Below are 16,861 nucleotides of genomic sequence, written 5' to 3'. Positions count from 1 at the left end.
CACCAGTACAGACTGCGCAGTCCATACAAGGATGAATGGTCTCTATTAAACCACAAACTGTACACACATGCCACATTTTTCAGGTCTATATGAATTTGATTATTCAGGAAAAGTACTTGGTACAGGGTACAAGCGGCCGAAATGGGTTTCCTCAGGAGGGTGGCTGGCGTCTCCCTTAGAGATAGGGTGAGAAGCTCAGTCATCCGTGAGGAGCTCGGAGTAGAGCCGCTGCTCCTTTGCGTCGAAAGGAGCCAGTTGAGGTGGTTCGGGCATCTGGTAAGGATGCCCCCTGGGCGCCTCCCTAGGGAGGTGTTCCAGGCACGTCCAGCTGGGAGGAGGCCTCGGGGAAGACCCAGGACTAGGTGGAGGGATTATATCTCCAACCTGGCCTGGGAACGCCGGGATCCCCAGTCGGAGCTGGTTAATGTTGCTCGGGAAAGGGAAGTTTGGGGTCCCCTGCTGGAGCTGCTCCCCCCGCGACCCGACACCGGATAAGCGGACGAAGATGGATGGAATATTCAGGAAAAGTGGCCTGTGACTCACTAAGAACTTTTCTTCACAGTGGACCAGTAACTCTCTGTAATGTTCAAAGTATGACAGTATTGCGACAATAGAACGTCTAGGGAGAGACTGGAACTAAGAGAGAGGTGTTAGGGAAACTCCATTCATTGCTGAGGGAGCTTTAGTGTTAAATTATTTTAATGTTTCAGCCAGTGAGAGACATTAATCAATCTTTCTTTTTTTTTGTCACATGAAATCGTACAAGGTACTATTCCAGTGAAATGTAATCCCATCAGCTTCTTCAACTTCTGCATCATTCATCATAAAGCAGAATGTGGCTGTCAGATCCGCACACAGAAAGAAAAATTCACCCAGTTGAATGCCGCCAGCACTGCATGATCCAGCCAAGTCTTGGCGAAAGGACACCAAAGCTCCCGACATCCCGCTGGAAACAAACGGAGGCCATTCCGCTTACCGTTATCATCGTTATAACACTTTTTTGTGACCAATTTAGAATCCACTGATGGGTGTTATTTTCTTCTTCGCAGAGGGAAATACTAAATGCTAAGTTGAATTGGATTGGCAAGCTACTGTCTTTCTTTGTCATACTATTAAAGTTAAAGGCATATTATGTTTTATTGCCAAGCTGACAGTAGAGATGACAGGATGCTTTAAAGGGGAACTCCACTGACTTTACACATCAATGTCTTTTTACAGGTGGAGAGTACTACAACATGTCAAAAAAGTTGTACGAAAGTTGATAAACTGCCTAAAGTAATCACTTGAGTCTGCATTGGTTGGGACTGAAGACTACAAGTTTGAAAATGAAGAAAATCCGAGGGTGTGGAGTTAGAAAGAAGTGAGCTTAGACCTCCTGTAGTCCGCTCTCCATCTAGAATTGTGGATAGCCGCTCAAGGCTACATTAGCCTCTACTGGCATAACACACCTGAAGTTGGGTAATGTAGGCAACTTAACTGTCCATTGTGAGTCCAATAATATGATAGGAGTACAATGCGAAATAAGAGTACTCTTTTAAGATGTAATTTTCCCTTTTGTTTCCCCATATGTAGCTTGTATGCATGTCGTTTGTCAGCCTGTTCCACCTCATCGTACTTCATCGCCTCTACATTTAATTCAAACCCAAGACTCCCATGTTTATATATTATATGTTGATGGAGCTTCTGTATAGAGATGTGTTGTGCATTCTTTTAGGCACATTTCCCCAAAATGTAACCATCAGATAACCAGTAGTATCTTTGGTTAAGCGTAAAGGCCAGATTTATTGCTGAGGGGAAATGTCCTGGTACATTAATATAGTAACTGGCCTTGGTGACGTGAGTGCGGAATGTTTTAAGGTTGGACTCTCATCAATCTTGATACAGCAACGACTTTCTAGCCTTTTCTCAACCTGTCCCCACCCACCCCCCTCCCCATACTGTACGTGTTGTGATTGATACAGCTAGTTATTAGCTGGTTATCTGTGTCTGTACAGTGATGATGTTACTATGTGTCTTTGCAGAGATTCTGCAGTCAGAAAGACCCAACCTGAGGAGGACACAGAGCGAGGAGACTCCCAGTACAGCTGGATCTCATAGCAGGTACACACACACACACACACACACACACACACACACACACACACACACACACACACACACACACACTCTCTCTCTAAAAAAGCCTTTAAGGCACCTACATCAAGCACTGTTCGCTAGACTGCTGATTTTAGTTTTCTGCAGATGTTATGGTATATTATACGAATAATAGCACAATAATCAACTAGTGCAACCTTTCTAAAATACTGTTTGGAAAGTGCTTATGTGAAAAACAAAAAGTCTGAGGCATAATTGTAATCAAAATAAAAGAAATAGATCTAGTAAAGGAAGCATGCGCCAGTATGGTCAACTGTAGCACTTATGCAGAGTGCCAGCATGTTATCCCCCCCCTGAATGTGGTTTCTCACTGGCTAGAATGGTAGTGGGATAATAAATAGTGGAGACTGCATTTATTTCAAAGCTTTGCGGTGGGGGTGCATGGGGTCGGATGGTATTTCCCTCTAAACATTGTAGGGGGGCAATAAGCACAGTTCAGCCAAGAGTCCAAACCGCCGCTGTCATGGAGAAGCAGTCAAACTCTATCCTATGAACAGACCAAGAGGAGAGGTGATTTCTGTTGTCCCATGATGAGGAGCTCAGTGCGCAGGCATAAACACATTCATAAGGATATATTACACACACACACACACACACACACACACACACACACACACAGTGTCAATGTTAAATGGTTGCTTCCTTCCTCTGCTGCTCCTTCTCCTAGTTTTGGCAAATAAACAGAGCGCAGCCCCTTAATCCGGTTTGCTGCTGATAGCTGTCTAAGCTCGGCCTCAGCATTCCTTTGTCCTGGACATGTTTTTCAAGTTATTGTCGGAAAAGTAAAGTTATATTTAGTGTTAGGAAAATATGAGGTTGTTCAGAGAACAAAAGTAGCCGAGACCTCTCTGTGTGTATTTAGCTGTGTGCCTAGTGCTGGTCTTGACGTCTACACGCTCGTACATGTGCCATGTCTACTTCCCTGAGTCAGGAACAACAATAGGTCTAATAACAAAGCTGTGCGGTGATCCACAGGAGGAGCATATGAAAGACAGTCAAAGAACAAGTAAAAAACAGTCTCTCTGCTCTGTCTCATCGCACCTCCCTCCTGCTTTTCCTCATCATCTCCTTTTCTTTTACTTTTTCCCTTCTTCTGCTACACATTCCCTTCTCTCTCCCTCTTTCTCTGTTTGTCTTTCTTTCCTTTCGCAGGAGTAACAGGCACTCAGTGGGTGGTTCGCAGGGCGGCTCCCCAGGGGGCTCTCTGACGAACGGGGAGCTGAATGAGGAGCAGATCCCTGGGACCGGCTCGTCTGGCTGCCGTCGCTCCTCCAAGAGTCACATCAGCCCTGGAAGCAGCACAGGTATAGCAACAAAGTCTGCCTTATTATTGTTGATCTTTTGTTATAATGCGTTCCATTTACCTCGGAAGCCAGAGCTGGGAATGACGTCACACCCAAGTTGAATCCAAATTTACAAGTCGGATTTTCATTGTGGGTTAGCTCTAGCCAGGTTAGCCATTGTTAGCAATACCAGTTGATAACAATGCATGACGCCGTTTTTGTGCATATAAACAGCGTAACAACATGTCTAGAAGATGGACAGGACTGTATGTACGACTGATTTAGTGAGACACAAATAAGACAGAAGTGCTAATAACTGTATGTTACTACAGATTTCACTACTGTTGATGCACGGAGCAGCCATGTTGGATTTTGAGCTCGGGTTACTCTGAGTTTTTCCGAATTCCAAGCTCGGAAATTAGTCAGGGGGCATGTTTCCGACTTTGACCTCGGAAAATCCAACTTCCGAGTACAAATGGAACACACTATTAGACCTGTTTTTGATGTTAAATGGATAGATGCTGCAGATAGTACTTCTGTATCTTTAAAGGGACACAAAAATACATTCCCACTGCCGCCTAGTAAAAAAAGACCACATAATGTTAGGGTCTACAATAGTGTTGCTACACAACAAGCAGGATTCTCGGCTTATGCAGTACTAATTCAGACTTATCTAGAGTCAAAACCTGTCATCAGAAACAGCTCAAGGGTTAGGTCTTCCAATTGTCTTCTGTACAACAAATTACAGTAGATGTTAATCGGTTATAAATATTCTATTCTTTTTTTCTTTCTCTCTCTCTCTCTCTCTCTCTCTCTCTCTCTCTCTCTCTCTCTCTCATGGAAAAAGCTCTTAAATAGCTATAGCTGATATACTCTGCTGCCAGAGGTTTTTGCTGTTTCATTATGACTCAATCATGACAGTATCCACACAAACTACCAAACATCCATTTTATCAGTGTGATATTGCATAATATCAGTCTAAGGCTAATCCAGGTAACCTTTTTCTGTTTTAATTATGGATCTGTGAATCATACCCTGATAACATAAATAAGTAGACTAGAGGTTTGTGAGTAGAGTGTGGAGCTTCAGCTTTCAAAGCTCCGGCCATGCTAACCGTTTGTTTGCTGCTTGTCCTCTGGGTTTGTTTTTACAGCTCACCAGAATGAAACGTGTAGTAGCCAGCTTAGACATCCCAGATGTCAGACCTTTTCAGTAGCACATGAATGTAGTATCATACTACTTATGACTAAAAAATATAAACTCACAAGCTGATTCTTAGATCCTGGTTCAGTATGAGCTATCTCGCTAACACTAACTATACGTTTTGAACTATCTTTCCTCTCTCTCGTCCTTTTTCCCTCCCTTTGTCTTATCCCAGACAAAGTTGAGTTGACATCTAATGGGCTGGAGAGTAGTCGTGGGGGCGTGGCCCGTCACACACCTCCTCCACCCTCTCCGTCAGGCCGATCCCCAGCTGCCATCAGCAGCAACGGTAGCCCCTCTCCAGGTCAAGACGCCCTGGGCCCAGCCCCGCCGGCGGAGCCCAGCGCCAATGCCACCTCCAGCACTGAGCAGGCTGGCAACAGCATCACAGAGCCCCCCACAGACTCGCTCCCGGCAGGGTAAGAATCAGTGCATGCAAAGATAAAGTGCATCAGAAACTTCAGAGATAGAACTTTTTGGCTTGTCATAGCAGGAAAATCAATCAAGTTACTTTATATACAATTTTTCATACATGTAAATGTAGCACAAAGTGCTTCATACAATACCCCCACCCCTCCCCCCCCCCCCCCCCACACACACACACACACACACACACACACACACACACACGACCCAAGGAAAAGCGGAAAAGGTGGAGCTAATAACATTCCTCTGTAGTGTCACTCTGTACTCCAGTAGCTCTGTTCCATGTAAGAGTCTTAGTACGTCATGCTGATGAGCCAGCATGCACAATAGGAGGCCCTTTAACACAGCCGTTAATGACATTATTAAATACACCTGTGCAAAATGTCATAAAAAAAGGCTTGTTAACAGCTGAAAGAGCTCAGCGTGAGGTAATAAAAACTTGTGAGATTGAAATAGTAACATTTACAATACTGTAATACAAAACAATATTGAATCATGTGTTGACAATAGTATTTGTGAATGTGCAGAATGGTTAATGGGAGGAAAGATAGATTTAAAGTAGATTTAAATTCATCCAATGATTTGTGGTTGATCTCTCTACTGTCTCCTCTCTGTCTTGGTTGGCAAAAAAAGACAAAAAATAAAAAGTTGCAAAGATAGATGGGTATATTTGGTAGATAATTGCAAGGCTATCAAAGGGAAACTACCGTTTCTTTTCAACCTGGACCCTATGTTCCTATGTGTTTGTGTCTAAGTGACCGATGGGAACAACAATCTTTGACATTGGTCCAGTATTAAGCGTGAACACTGTAACATTATGGAAAGGATCCCTTCAGAGATAGACCTTTATAAAAACCTCTTTAAGATTCTTTCTGTTTAACTAGAAACAGCTCTGAAGTCGCTAGAGCTAAACCCACCAGACTCCATTTAAAAACAAAAAACAAAAAAACAATACTTTTAGCATGTATAGAGCCTAGAACATATTTTCATAGTGAATGAATTTAGTGAATGACTGCAGGTGATTAAGATATATTTAAAGAGCTGGTGTTTCCTCTTTGTTCATAACATCATAGCTCCTCTCTGTCACTGTAGTGTAGGACACTCCCTTTGCTCTCAGCATAATTCAAGTTGTATATTAGGGAGAGGTTTTGTTTGCTGTAATTACATTGATTATGAAATCTTTAAAAACGGGTGCTTCGGGCACCCAGATAGCTCAGTTGGTAGAGCGGGCACCCATATATAGAGGTTTACTCCTCGGCGCAGCAGGCCCGGGTTTGACTCCGACCTGTGGCCCTTTGCTGCATGTCATTCCCCCCCTCTCTCTCCCTTTTCATTTCTTCCGCTGTCTTGTCAAATAAAGGCCTAAATTGCCCAAAAAATGATCTTCAAAAAAAAAAGGTTATGTATCGTGTGAATTGTAGAAGCAAATGTAACACTTTCTTTCTTTCTGTGTAGCTGGGAGCAGAGGGTGTTGCCTCATGGCAGAGTGTACTATGTCGACCACAACACCAAAACCACAACCTGGGAGAGACCACTGCCACCAGGGTATGCCTGTTACTTCTTTATACCTGTTTTCTCTGTTAATGCGCTGGTTGGTTGACACACATTATGGTTAGACATGCTAACCAATATGCTGGGTTGACATTAGGGCTTTATCAGATCTTTTATCAGCCAGTCATGTCTTCCACCTCTGACACTCTGGAAATATCCAGTCTGAAACTAATTACAATATCATTCAACAAACAAACAATTCAATATACAAATTGTTGCAAGCTACAAGACACTCTTTAACAGACACTGGTGAGTGGCCGTACGCCACGTTGGTTTAAAAGTGCCGGCATGCAGGCAATCTGGCGTTGCGTCTTTGGCACAGGGCCAATCAATCCCCGATCAGTTAAAAAATGCCAAAAACAGCTCCCATCCGATACTGTGATCAGGATCGGGACACCCCTAAAAAATATCTAATAGTTTAATAACTGCATTCATGAATCAAGAGATTAACAGTAGTCACTTCAGCAGCAGAAAGACTGAAGTCAGTTTAATCTGTAAACAATAAAATTTATGTTACAAGCCTTGTAGCCATAATTAGCTTTGAGGCTATGTTTTGTTAGTATTTACAACAACTCTCCTCTTGTCTCAGATGTCTGTAGAAAAGGAAAGAACATAAGTTACTTAGCACTTCACTAGGGCATGATGAGAACTGATGTTCAATTGGCATACAAAGTCCAGAATACACAGAAATTAATACAGCTGTACATGTAGTATGTACACTGTTATACCTTGTTTCATTCACAAGCGAAACAAGTGGTTGTACGTGCTTGGTGACGGGACAGCGGGCGTGCTACATGGTCGAGCAAGCCAGAGAGTGACTGAAGAGAGGGAGCGGCATTAGAACAAAGCTGTGAATCGGAGAAATACAACTTTTTCGCCGTTTCACCACTACTAGAAATGCCACTGTAGAAAGTATCTCACTATCACCTCATTCATATTTTAACACGCTACAAATAATATCCAGCTACAACAAAGCCTGAAAAGTCGGAAGTTAGAGCAGAAGTACAGAGAGTCGCTGCTATGGAGATGATGCACTGTCTCATCTCATCAAATTGGTGTAAACTTGCAGGTTTTCAGAACTTTGCAGACTGCAAGTAGTTGCAAGTTTTGTCTAGTCGTGAATCATCAGTTGGAACTGGGCTTTAAAGTTCATCAAAGGCCAACTAAATGTGAAAAAACAGTGCAGATTTACTTCATTCCTCCAAGCAAATCATCTGATTGCAGCAATTCCATTACATTCAACAGAATTTGACTCCAAATGAAGCCATTTTAAATGCTGGTGTGGCTGGGCCTTTAAGTGTTCACATTGTTGGAGATTATGTGAAGATAACATACTGTGTCCAGAGCAATGTTCATGCTCAGCCCCAGGCTTGTCAGCTGCCAAACCAAGCCTTCTTGTTTGTTTGTTTTTCAGAATGTATTAAGAATGTGTGTTCTCAAGTATAACTACACATATTGTAATTGGTACTAAATCACCTAGTTTGTGTGCTAAGCCATCAGAATGAGAACACAGTTTTCTCCATCTCTCAACAGAGTCCAGCCCTTTTATGACATTTTTACTTGCACCCATTGTTTATTGATTTTCACAGAGCGTGTGACTGGGTGACAGAGGGAAAGAGAGGCTGTTTTTAGGAAAAGATTACCCCCCTTCTCCCCAAACCCCCATCTCAGTTTTTCCATACAAGCAACGAGAGTGTGGGGGCCCGGAGAACAAAAGTCCTTTCTTAGAGCCACATGTACTTCCATCCACCACTGTGTTGGCTGCTAGCCGCCATGGCCCTTCAGAGGATCAATTAGCAGGCTAATGCTGGGCTAGTGCTCCAGATGTACACACCAGGAACTGTTTAGAGGCTGGGAGGGGGAGGGGGGAGTTAGGCAATCGAGGTTTGGAAGCTGAAATAATGAAAGCCATCCGAAGTCAGACTGAGGAGAGCTTCTGAGCCACTCTGCTCTTTATCAGATATACTGTAGAGTTTGTAACCAGTGATGCATCACAAGCTCAACCACTCTGGTAAGTTGCAGGACGTCATAACTCATTTATTGTACTTGAGCAGTAGTAGGGCCTCTTAAATTCAAACTGATGCTGTGTTTACATCCCTACTTGTCAGCCTCGCATGCTGTCTGTAAACCACAATGATTTCAAAGTTTGAAATTTAAACAATAGAAACTACATTTTAAAGCATTTTGTGTTTATCTTAAATATTGCATTTTACATCAAATGGTCACATTGTGACATTTTAACTGTTTCTTTTTAAATGGTTAAGATTAGAAGAAAAAAACACATTTTTAAGGCCTAAATACAAAAATCCCTGTCTTACTTTTCACCATTGTTGTTCTTTCTCCAAATTATTTTCAGTATTTTCTATTTATACATCCATGATTTTTAACCACAGAGTAACGTTAGACAATCTGCTTCCTTTTTACACTGCCACGCGCATGCCCAGTGTTAGCACCTGTCTCTTTAAGCCCATTTCCCGAAAAAGTCCAATCTGCTCTGATTCGTCAGCGTTTACAGGTATTTAACATCTGTATTCTGTCATTGCAGCTGGGGAATGACTGTAACGGCACTGTAGCGGCACTCTCTACCTATATACGATAAAGTTGTGACATCACAACCGTAAGGTAGTCCTGACAGCTTGTTTAAAGGCACAGTTTCTGAATACAGGCAGTGTATTTCTCTGTGGATTGAGCATTCTGATACTTTCACAGTATTTATATAGCAGCTAAACCTGCTTTGTTAATCAAAACAGACATGGGAATCTCACTTTTTACAATATGGGGCTGTTAATATTTAGAGCTATCCTGTACCAAGGTACACTCTGATCCTAAAAAGTAAATCTGTGTACTTTCAGCAGTGAAATTATCAGTGGAGTGAGTAGTAAACTCAAGTGTTATAGGAATTGGAACCAAAGATGAAGCAGATTCTTATATCGGGTTGTTCAGTTTCATTTAGTCAACACATGTCAAACTTCATCCCAATAGAAAATGGGATAAAGACAGAAGGTAGGAGCTCATGGTTTTTGCTGTTAGCCAACATGGTGATAAATAATGAGTGGACTATCCACAATAAAAGGTTGTACTGTATAATTATAATCTGGACAGTTCATAGTGAGTAGACTGTACACTTGTAATTCCAAAAAATACATTGAGTAGCATGACTGGTACGAAGAGATAGCAGAACTAAGTAGAGACTCTCAGACAGGCCGTTGTGGGATCTGGGATTTTCCCTGGCTCCAGTAAATAACTAGCTAGTGCTAATATCAGAGAGGGAACAGTATTTATTCTTGCCATTTAAAGGAAGCTTAGAGGCACAGTGGTCAGAGAGACTATCCCTCAACCAAATAATTCCCTGTGTTTGCAATCATCTACGTTGCTGAAGTGTCCTTGAGCAAGATATTGAAACCTACCAGTTCCTGGGGTGCAGTCGTGTCGCTGAGCCTGACTTCTGACCACAAGAGAAAATAGATTTTCCATTCAGGAGACAACTTATTCAAAGATTTGTTTCTGAACTGAAATCTTCAGGATGATAATGGAGACCATTGCTAAACTGTCCTCAAAAACTAAAATGAACTCAAAAGTCCTCAGCAAAGAGGAATTTCAGACCTTAGAAATACCATTTACAACACAGTATACACACAGCTTTTGAGAACAGGGCCATTTCTATGGCTTATCAGAGTGTTGCTCAAGATTTTCAAACTTATTTGGGGGAAAATTGCAGTTATCCATAGGGGGCATGCAGTTTTGTCATGGACAGTAAAAAAAAAAAGCTATTAGTTGTTATTGGAGTCTCTAATTTTAAGACTTAAGTTACTTGCTGAGTGAAATGAATATCAGCTGCCATCTCACTAAAGTACCAGATGGAATATATAATGTGAACATTAGTAGTGAAGACTAAATTTGCATGTCTAAAGAGTTGTTTTTAGAGATGTTGGAGTTAGTTCACCTAATCTGGATAATATTGGTGCACAACATATGTATACATGTTGGATCTTGATGCCCCTCAAAGTTAAAATCTTTAAGATTTTCTACTTCTGTTTGATTTGGAGACACGTGGTTACTGCTTGTGACAGCAAGTGTGTTTTTAAGTATATATAAGTCTGAGAATATTCTATATTTTTCTTATTTTCAACAAATCATATGAATAGACCCAAAACCAACAATGAATTGATTATATAGGCAAACTATTTAAAAATCATTAGAGAGCCACACTGTTGTGCTAGCCCACACTGTAGTTTGATTTGACACAATCCCACATACACCGTCCTTCTGCACCAAATACGCCCTAGAGCACAAAACGTGGATTAATCCACTGCTGTTTTTATATATATATATATATATATATATATATATATATATATATATATAAACTGCAACGTCCCTGGTTTAAATCCAACATGCCATTTTCTGTCATTTCTCTACTGTCAACTTGGTAACAAATGCATAAAATGCACCAAAACTCCTAATGAATAGGATTTGATTTCAGGAACACAAGTTTTGATAAATATGTACTCATGCAGGGAAAGTTGAGTGTAAACTCTCACCATAATACCTTGCAGTAAATCTTTCATGCAGCTCTCCTCCACACTGAACACACAGTGAATGTGTGTGTAAGTTTGCATTAATAGCTTCGCTGCAACAAATGTGAGTCTATTTAGAGGACTTGAACCCCTGGTAGGACCCAGCAAACGAAAACTCAATCACTAACCGCTAGACTCATGATTATACTGTAAATGTGTGAAGGAGAGAGTAGAATTATTATTATATGTGTATTTGTATTCCTGTGAGTGTGTGCGTTTGTGTATTTCTTAAGCCTGTTCGTATCTGCACGGTGTGTTTTTGTTAGCTTATGGAAGTTGATGCTGTTTTCTCTTCCAAATTCTGTAGCGCTGAAGTCACAGATATGAGAATAGCAGCAGAGCAGCAGTCAGTCCTGTTGAGCCCAGGGAACTTTTTGTGTGTGTGTGTGTGTGTGTGTGTGTGTGTGTGTGTGTGTGTGATTTGCAACCATGTGTATCCGTTTGTGTGTGCATTTCTGTGGACCATCTACCCCCCCAATCTCAGGGGAAGAACAGTATACATAGACGTCTGAGTAATGCTGATGGCAGGCACTGGCAAACAAACACACACCACCACACATGGTTATTGTCACTCAGAAAGCTGGCGTCCCCCATTGTTTTCCGTCATCATTGTAGTTGAGGGCTAGCATTGTCTGTAAAGTGACCAAACTGATGACATCTAAGGCTTAGCCAAAGCGCTAATACAACACAAAATGTAGTTTTTTTTTTAATGCTGCGAGAATACCCACCAACATTATACTGTTCCTGAAAAGTTTGTTTCCTGCAGCTATAGAACAACTTCACCAGTTTATCACCGATCATGTGCAAGTTTGGATTTTTTTGTTTTACATGCACAGCTCCTTAGAAGGTATGATAAGTTAAAAACTAGTGTAAAAAATGTTTTGGTTGTATTCCACTAACCTCAGTAATCCTCAACTTTAATGAAGTACGTTCTGTCAGGGATAGTTTGGTTTAACCATCTAAGCAGCATAATCTAGCCTTTCCTTCCCCTCCTCTTGATTTCCTTCTCCATGTCTTTCCTGCTTCTTTACATCATTTCTCTTTTATCCCTTCTTCCCTCTCTTTTCTTCTTTTGCTCCTTTCTTTCTCCTTCCCTCCCACTCTGTCCCCCTCCTCTTACGGTTTTCTTTTCTTTTCTTGCCTTTCCTCGTCTATAAATCAGTGCTGTTACTATCAGCAGCGCAGCTTTTTGATACAACCACCCACTTTTGACATGCTTAATATATAATAAAGATGTTGTTGAAAGCCACAACCCCTCTCATTCCCACCCTCTCTGCCCCCCCCCCCCACCAGCTGGGAGAAGCGAGTGGACCAGCGGGGCAGGTTCTACTACGTGGACCACAACACCAGAACCACCACATGGCAGAGGCCCACGGCTGAGACCGTGCGGAACTACCAGCAGTGGCAGAGCCAGCGCAGCCAGCTGCAGGGCGCCATGCACCAGTTCAGCCAGCGCTTCCTCTACCAGGTACTCCGGGCCTTCACCACCACCAAGTTTACATGCACACAGTACACTGGTACAGTGGTTCCCAACCTTTTTGGTCTCGGGTACCCCCACAGCACTGTCAGATGAACTTGCGTTTATCTGTTGTGCATTTTCCAGTTGTGTCACTTCCTACAGGTTCTTGGGGGTAAAACCCTGCGGGGTCACTCCCACATTACTGCTGGGTTTAAAGTTTCTCTGCTTCTGCTCACATTGGTCAGACTGAAACCCCAGTGAAATAATTTTCATGAAAATGTCACATAATCTTTGTTTAGATTTGCACATCAACCCAACAAGGCACCTTGGGACTGAGCGCGATCAGTACATGTTTTGAGTAAGATCAGTGCTGAATGTGACACAGTGCGGTTTACTTGTTGGCTAACAGTTTAGAGGACGTCGGCTATAGGGGGGTTTGAAGATGTTATTTGAGACTTGTTTATAGTATTTTTCCAGTGGAGGTTCGTGTCTCCTCTCAGTGATCAACCAAGGTCAGACTGCAGCCAGACAGTAAAGACTTATGGGACTAAAACAACAGAGCTTTCTCAACGGACCATTAGTAAAACCAGCCTTAAAACTCTTATAGGCTTCTATAAAAAACACCCCACCCTGAAGAGAGAGAGAGAGTGTGTGTGTGTGTGTGTGTGTGTGTGTGTGTGTGTGTGTGTGTGTGTGTGTGTTTGTTTGTTTGTTTGTTTCAATTTTAATGAAAGTTTTATGGACATTTCTCTCTTATTTCTATGTATCTTACTCTGGCTTTTTGGGTGTTTTTATCTGTTTCTTAAAGCTACATTGTGTAAGAATTTCTCCCATCTAGCAGTGAAATTGTATATGAAAACCAACTGAATATTACTTTCTACTACCCCCTCCATTCTAAGCGCGTTCTAACTCCTACGGTGGCCGAACCCGGAATTAGCTCTTAGTATCTCCATCGTTTACACGCAGCTGTTCTAGCGGTCTGTGTTACAACTGCATGACGTGAGTTGTCTGCCAGGGAAATCACAACGCCATGCACAACCATGCAACGGTTAGCCAAGCAACTATAAAACTTTGAATTTACACAAATAGGCAGAATTACTTGTCGAGAAGAAAGCAGGCAACCTCTGTTCCCCTTTTAAAATCCTTGTTCCTTATGAGGTCTTTCCATCTTGGAAAAACCCCTCCAATATTAACTTTGGTCTTCTTGCTTTGCCTGTCGCGTTGTCGTTTTAATTCTCTTTTTAACTTCCTGGGCGACTCCGTTACATGTCCTAGAGAATAGGTGTGATCCTTCATTTTCAACAGGCTTTGAAATCTGCCGGCGGTCGCGAGTAATCTTCTCCCCCTCCCTCCCTGGCATTCGTCACTGTGCTACTGAGTGTAAAAGCGCAAAAGGTGGAGGTATGTCCGTCTTTGGCTAATGTATTTTAAAGATGGAGGTGCAACATGGCTGCCGCCATTCGAGCGACTCGCTCGTACATATTCTGAATGATTCTGAATGTCAGATTCTACGCTTACGAGAATACTTACATTACACAGTGTAGGTTTAATGTTTGGTTATCCAGTTTTGTATTTTCCATCTTTGAAATAACCTTTACCTGTTTGTTTCACTCCATCCATCCTTCTAACCCTCCCATCTGTCCATCCTTTTATTCAAACACCATCATCCTGTCCCTCCCTTTTTTTAAACTGTTTTTTCCACTCATTGACAAATTCACACCCAAAGATTCCTCCGTTTACACTCTGGATCCCATCATCATACAGTATCTCGGTCTGCCTGCGGCTGCTGTGGTCACTGTTGAAGGTTTGAACAAAGGTCTTAAATGTTTTATTACTCAGTTAAACCAGAATCTTCCGTCTCATAGTATTGGTCTCCTCACACAGCTTCACACTATTGAAGTTGTTGAACAGAGCATTAATCCCTAACCAAACGTCTGGGCAGTTAAACATACAAGCAGTGGAGAAACAGAACTCCTTTGTGAAAGGTTAAAAACAGAATGTGAACTGGTGGTGTAGCTGGTAACTTTTACTGATTTATTGTCCACTGGCATTTACAGTAGCTCTTGGCAGGTTATCGTTTTGGAGCCTGGTAACAGTATTGCTCGGTTTACACCGATGTTATTACTGTAACTGAAATAGACCTCTGTTAATGCTGCCCTTAAGCAGGGAAAGTACTGCTCACATCATGTAAGACTAAAATCACATGAATATGAAAGCATCAGTAAGAGGAAGATGTCATTTATTTTGCTCTAGGTTTAAGTATTGAACCTCAATACTTTTGGAGTTCCAAACTAAATGTGTACATAGCACCGAGTTTTGAAAGCTGATTTCCTTATTCTATGATCAGATATTTTGTTATTTGAATCATATCTTTGCTCATTTTAAACAATGTTTCAGTTTCTTGTACTACGTGTGTTAAGGGACAACCAAACGCTGTAAAGTGTAGCTAGTGTTCCAGATTCTGCTTTTTTCCACCGTTCTCCACCTGTTTTGGGGAGGAGTTCCTGGATCTCAATTTTGGCACTGCTAACAGTAGGAAGAGATACTAAAGTTTCCACCCAGTCCCCATGACTTTTAGTCCTAGGAACAACTTTTCAAGAAACTAAAAGCTTCCTTTAGCCCGTTAGCTCATTGTTATCTACGTTCCCACCGAGGTCTAAAGACAAGTGAAGATTTGGCAAATGAGTCCGCTGACGTATGAAGAAGCAGCATGTCAGGACAAGGGATAAACACACTCACACACACTCCAGTTCAGTGTGCCCGACCGTTTCATCTAAGAAAACGGGAAAAAAACAACCTTAGGTTTTGTCTATCTGCAACAACATGAACTGCTGCAAGTTGAACCTAATGAATGATATGCAGAGGAGGAATGAAACTAAGAGCGCCTGGCTCCACACTAACTCATCCGTTAAGTGTTTGATGATTATTTATTTGTGCTTTAGAATGTAACCACTGTGAAATCATAAAATAACGTTTTATTTCTCTCAATCACAGCACTGCTTCGCTGTCTCTCTCGCTCTCAGCTCAATCATGCAATCTAGGCTCAGACGGTATCTTTTTATTGTTCATACTGGGGTATACAGTATATGGCAGCATCACCGTATCAATTTAATAGGAAGAGGAGCGTTTTTTTATCCCTGATTTTTTTATGTCAGGTATTAATCCCATTTTATGTCTAAATCTTGTTGTTAGGTATGCTCTATGACAAAATTTAAAATGTATATACTGATGGTTTGGTTTTTTTTTGAAGCACCCGTTCCATTAGTCAAAAGGAGCATCTATATTTTTCTATATATATCAGTATTTCTAAATACCATGCTATACCATGATGCTGCCCAAGCCTAGTGCGTTCTGTTTTTTTTTTTTATCTTGAGTATGGCAGCCGACAGCAAAGCCTAATGTTACTTTTAATGTTTTCAACAAGGAGAAATGTTCTTCCCTCATCCTAAAATAGTCCTAAATCAACACTAGAGTACTTTCTTGTTTTAGGAATTAAACGGTACACGAGTTGAAGTAGCCGGGCTGTGTGTGTTTGCACAATCAGCGATGGTCATCCCTGCAAACCCCACCCAAAAACTTCCTGTATTTTCAGAAAGTTCCACCCCCAAGGTACTTTTGGGGGGTAAAATGGCCACGGTAAAAGTCCCTGGAACTTAATTTAGACTCTGATCCCTGCGGTCGAAATACAATGAGTTCCTCAAAAGATTCCTACCGTCGAAAAGAGGCGTTAAGTTCTGGGTATGTTAGGGGGACTTGGCATTGTCATGATGAATTCATGTTTTAATGTCACCAAATTCTCCACCTCTACGTTGGGACAGAAGCATTCAGGTTCGGTGTGGGCTGGAAACTTTGTCCCTTCGTTCCTCCTCTTTCTCTGCCCTTGTTCCCTCCCTCCTCTCCCTCAGTGTGTTTGTGAGAAAAGCCAATAGGCAGGTCTGCCCTCCATGTTGATAGTACACTGCTCTGTCTTGGAATGCCCACACTGCTGATAGCAGCTACTATTTATGGCCCCAGTGTGTGTGAACAAGGAAACGCACACAAAAGAGCTCATAGTTTAACTGTGAACACACAACACAGCCACATGTTCTACTGCCCGACTGACACTCTCACTGGGTGTGGGCAGACGCGCTATAAAAAACGGTTCCTCAAAAACATTTTCATCATTTATCATCCTCTCTTTCCATTATAAATCAGGACAGGTCAAGTTC

At 41.9% G+C, this 16,861-nt stretch overlaps 1 protein-coding gene across 4 annotated transcripts in view; it reads left to right on the top strand.

The window, feature by feature from the left end:
• The window catches only part of wwp2 (WW domain containing E3 ubiquitin protein ligase 2), a 56,147-nt gene that overhangs the window by 15,516 nt on the left and 23,770 nt on the right, over positions 1-16,861 (top strand). For all 4 annotated transcript variants that reach the window (XM_028586027.1, XM_028586028.1, XM_028586029.1 and 1 more), the window contains exons 6-10: positions 2,022-2,100; positions 3,307-3,458; positions 4,816-5,059; positions 6,522-6,611; positions 12,488-12,662. In XM_028586027.1, coding sequence (XP_028441828.1) covers positions 2,022-2,100; positions 3,307-3,458; positions 4,816-5,059; positions 6,522-6,611; positions 12,488-12,662 — 740 coding nt within the window. The remainder of the gene's footprint in view (positions 1-2,021; positions 2,101-3,306; positions 3,459-4,815; positions 5,060-6,521; positions 6,612-12,487; positions 12,663-16,861) is intronic.

The sequence above is a fragment of the Perca flavescens genome, chromosome 8 (genome assembly GCF_004354835.1).
Source record: "Perca flavescens isolate YP-PL-M2 chromosome 8, PFLA_1.0, whole genome shotgun sequence".
NCBI lineage: Eukaryota > Metazoa > Chordata > Actinopteri > Perciformes > Percidae > Perca > Perca flavescens.
The sequence above is the reverse complement of the archived record's forward strand: the minus strand, read 5'-3'. Positions and strand labels throughout refer to the sequence as shown.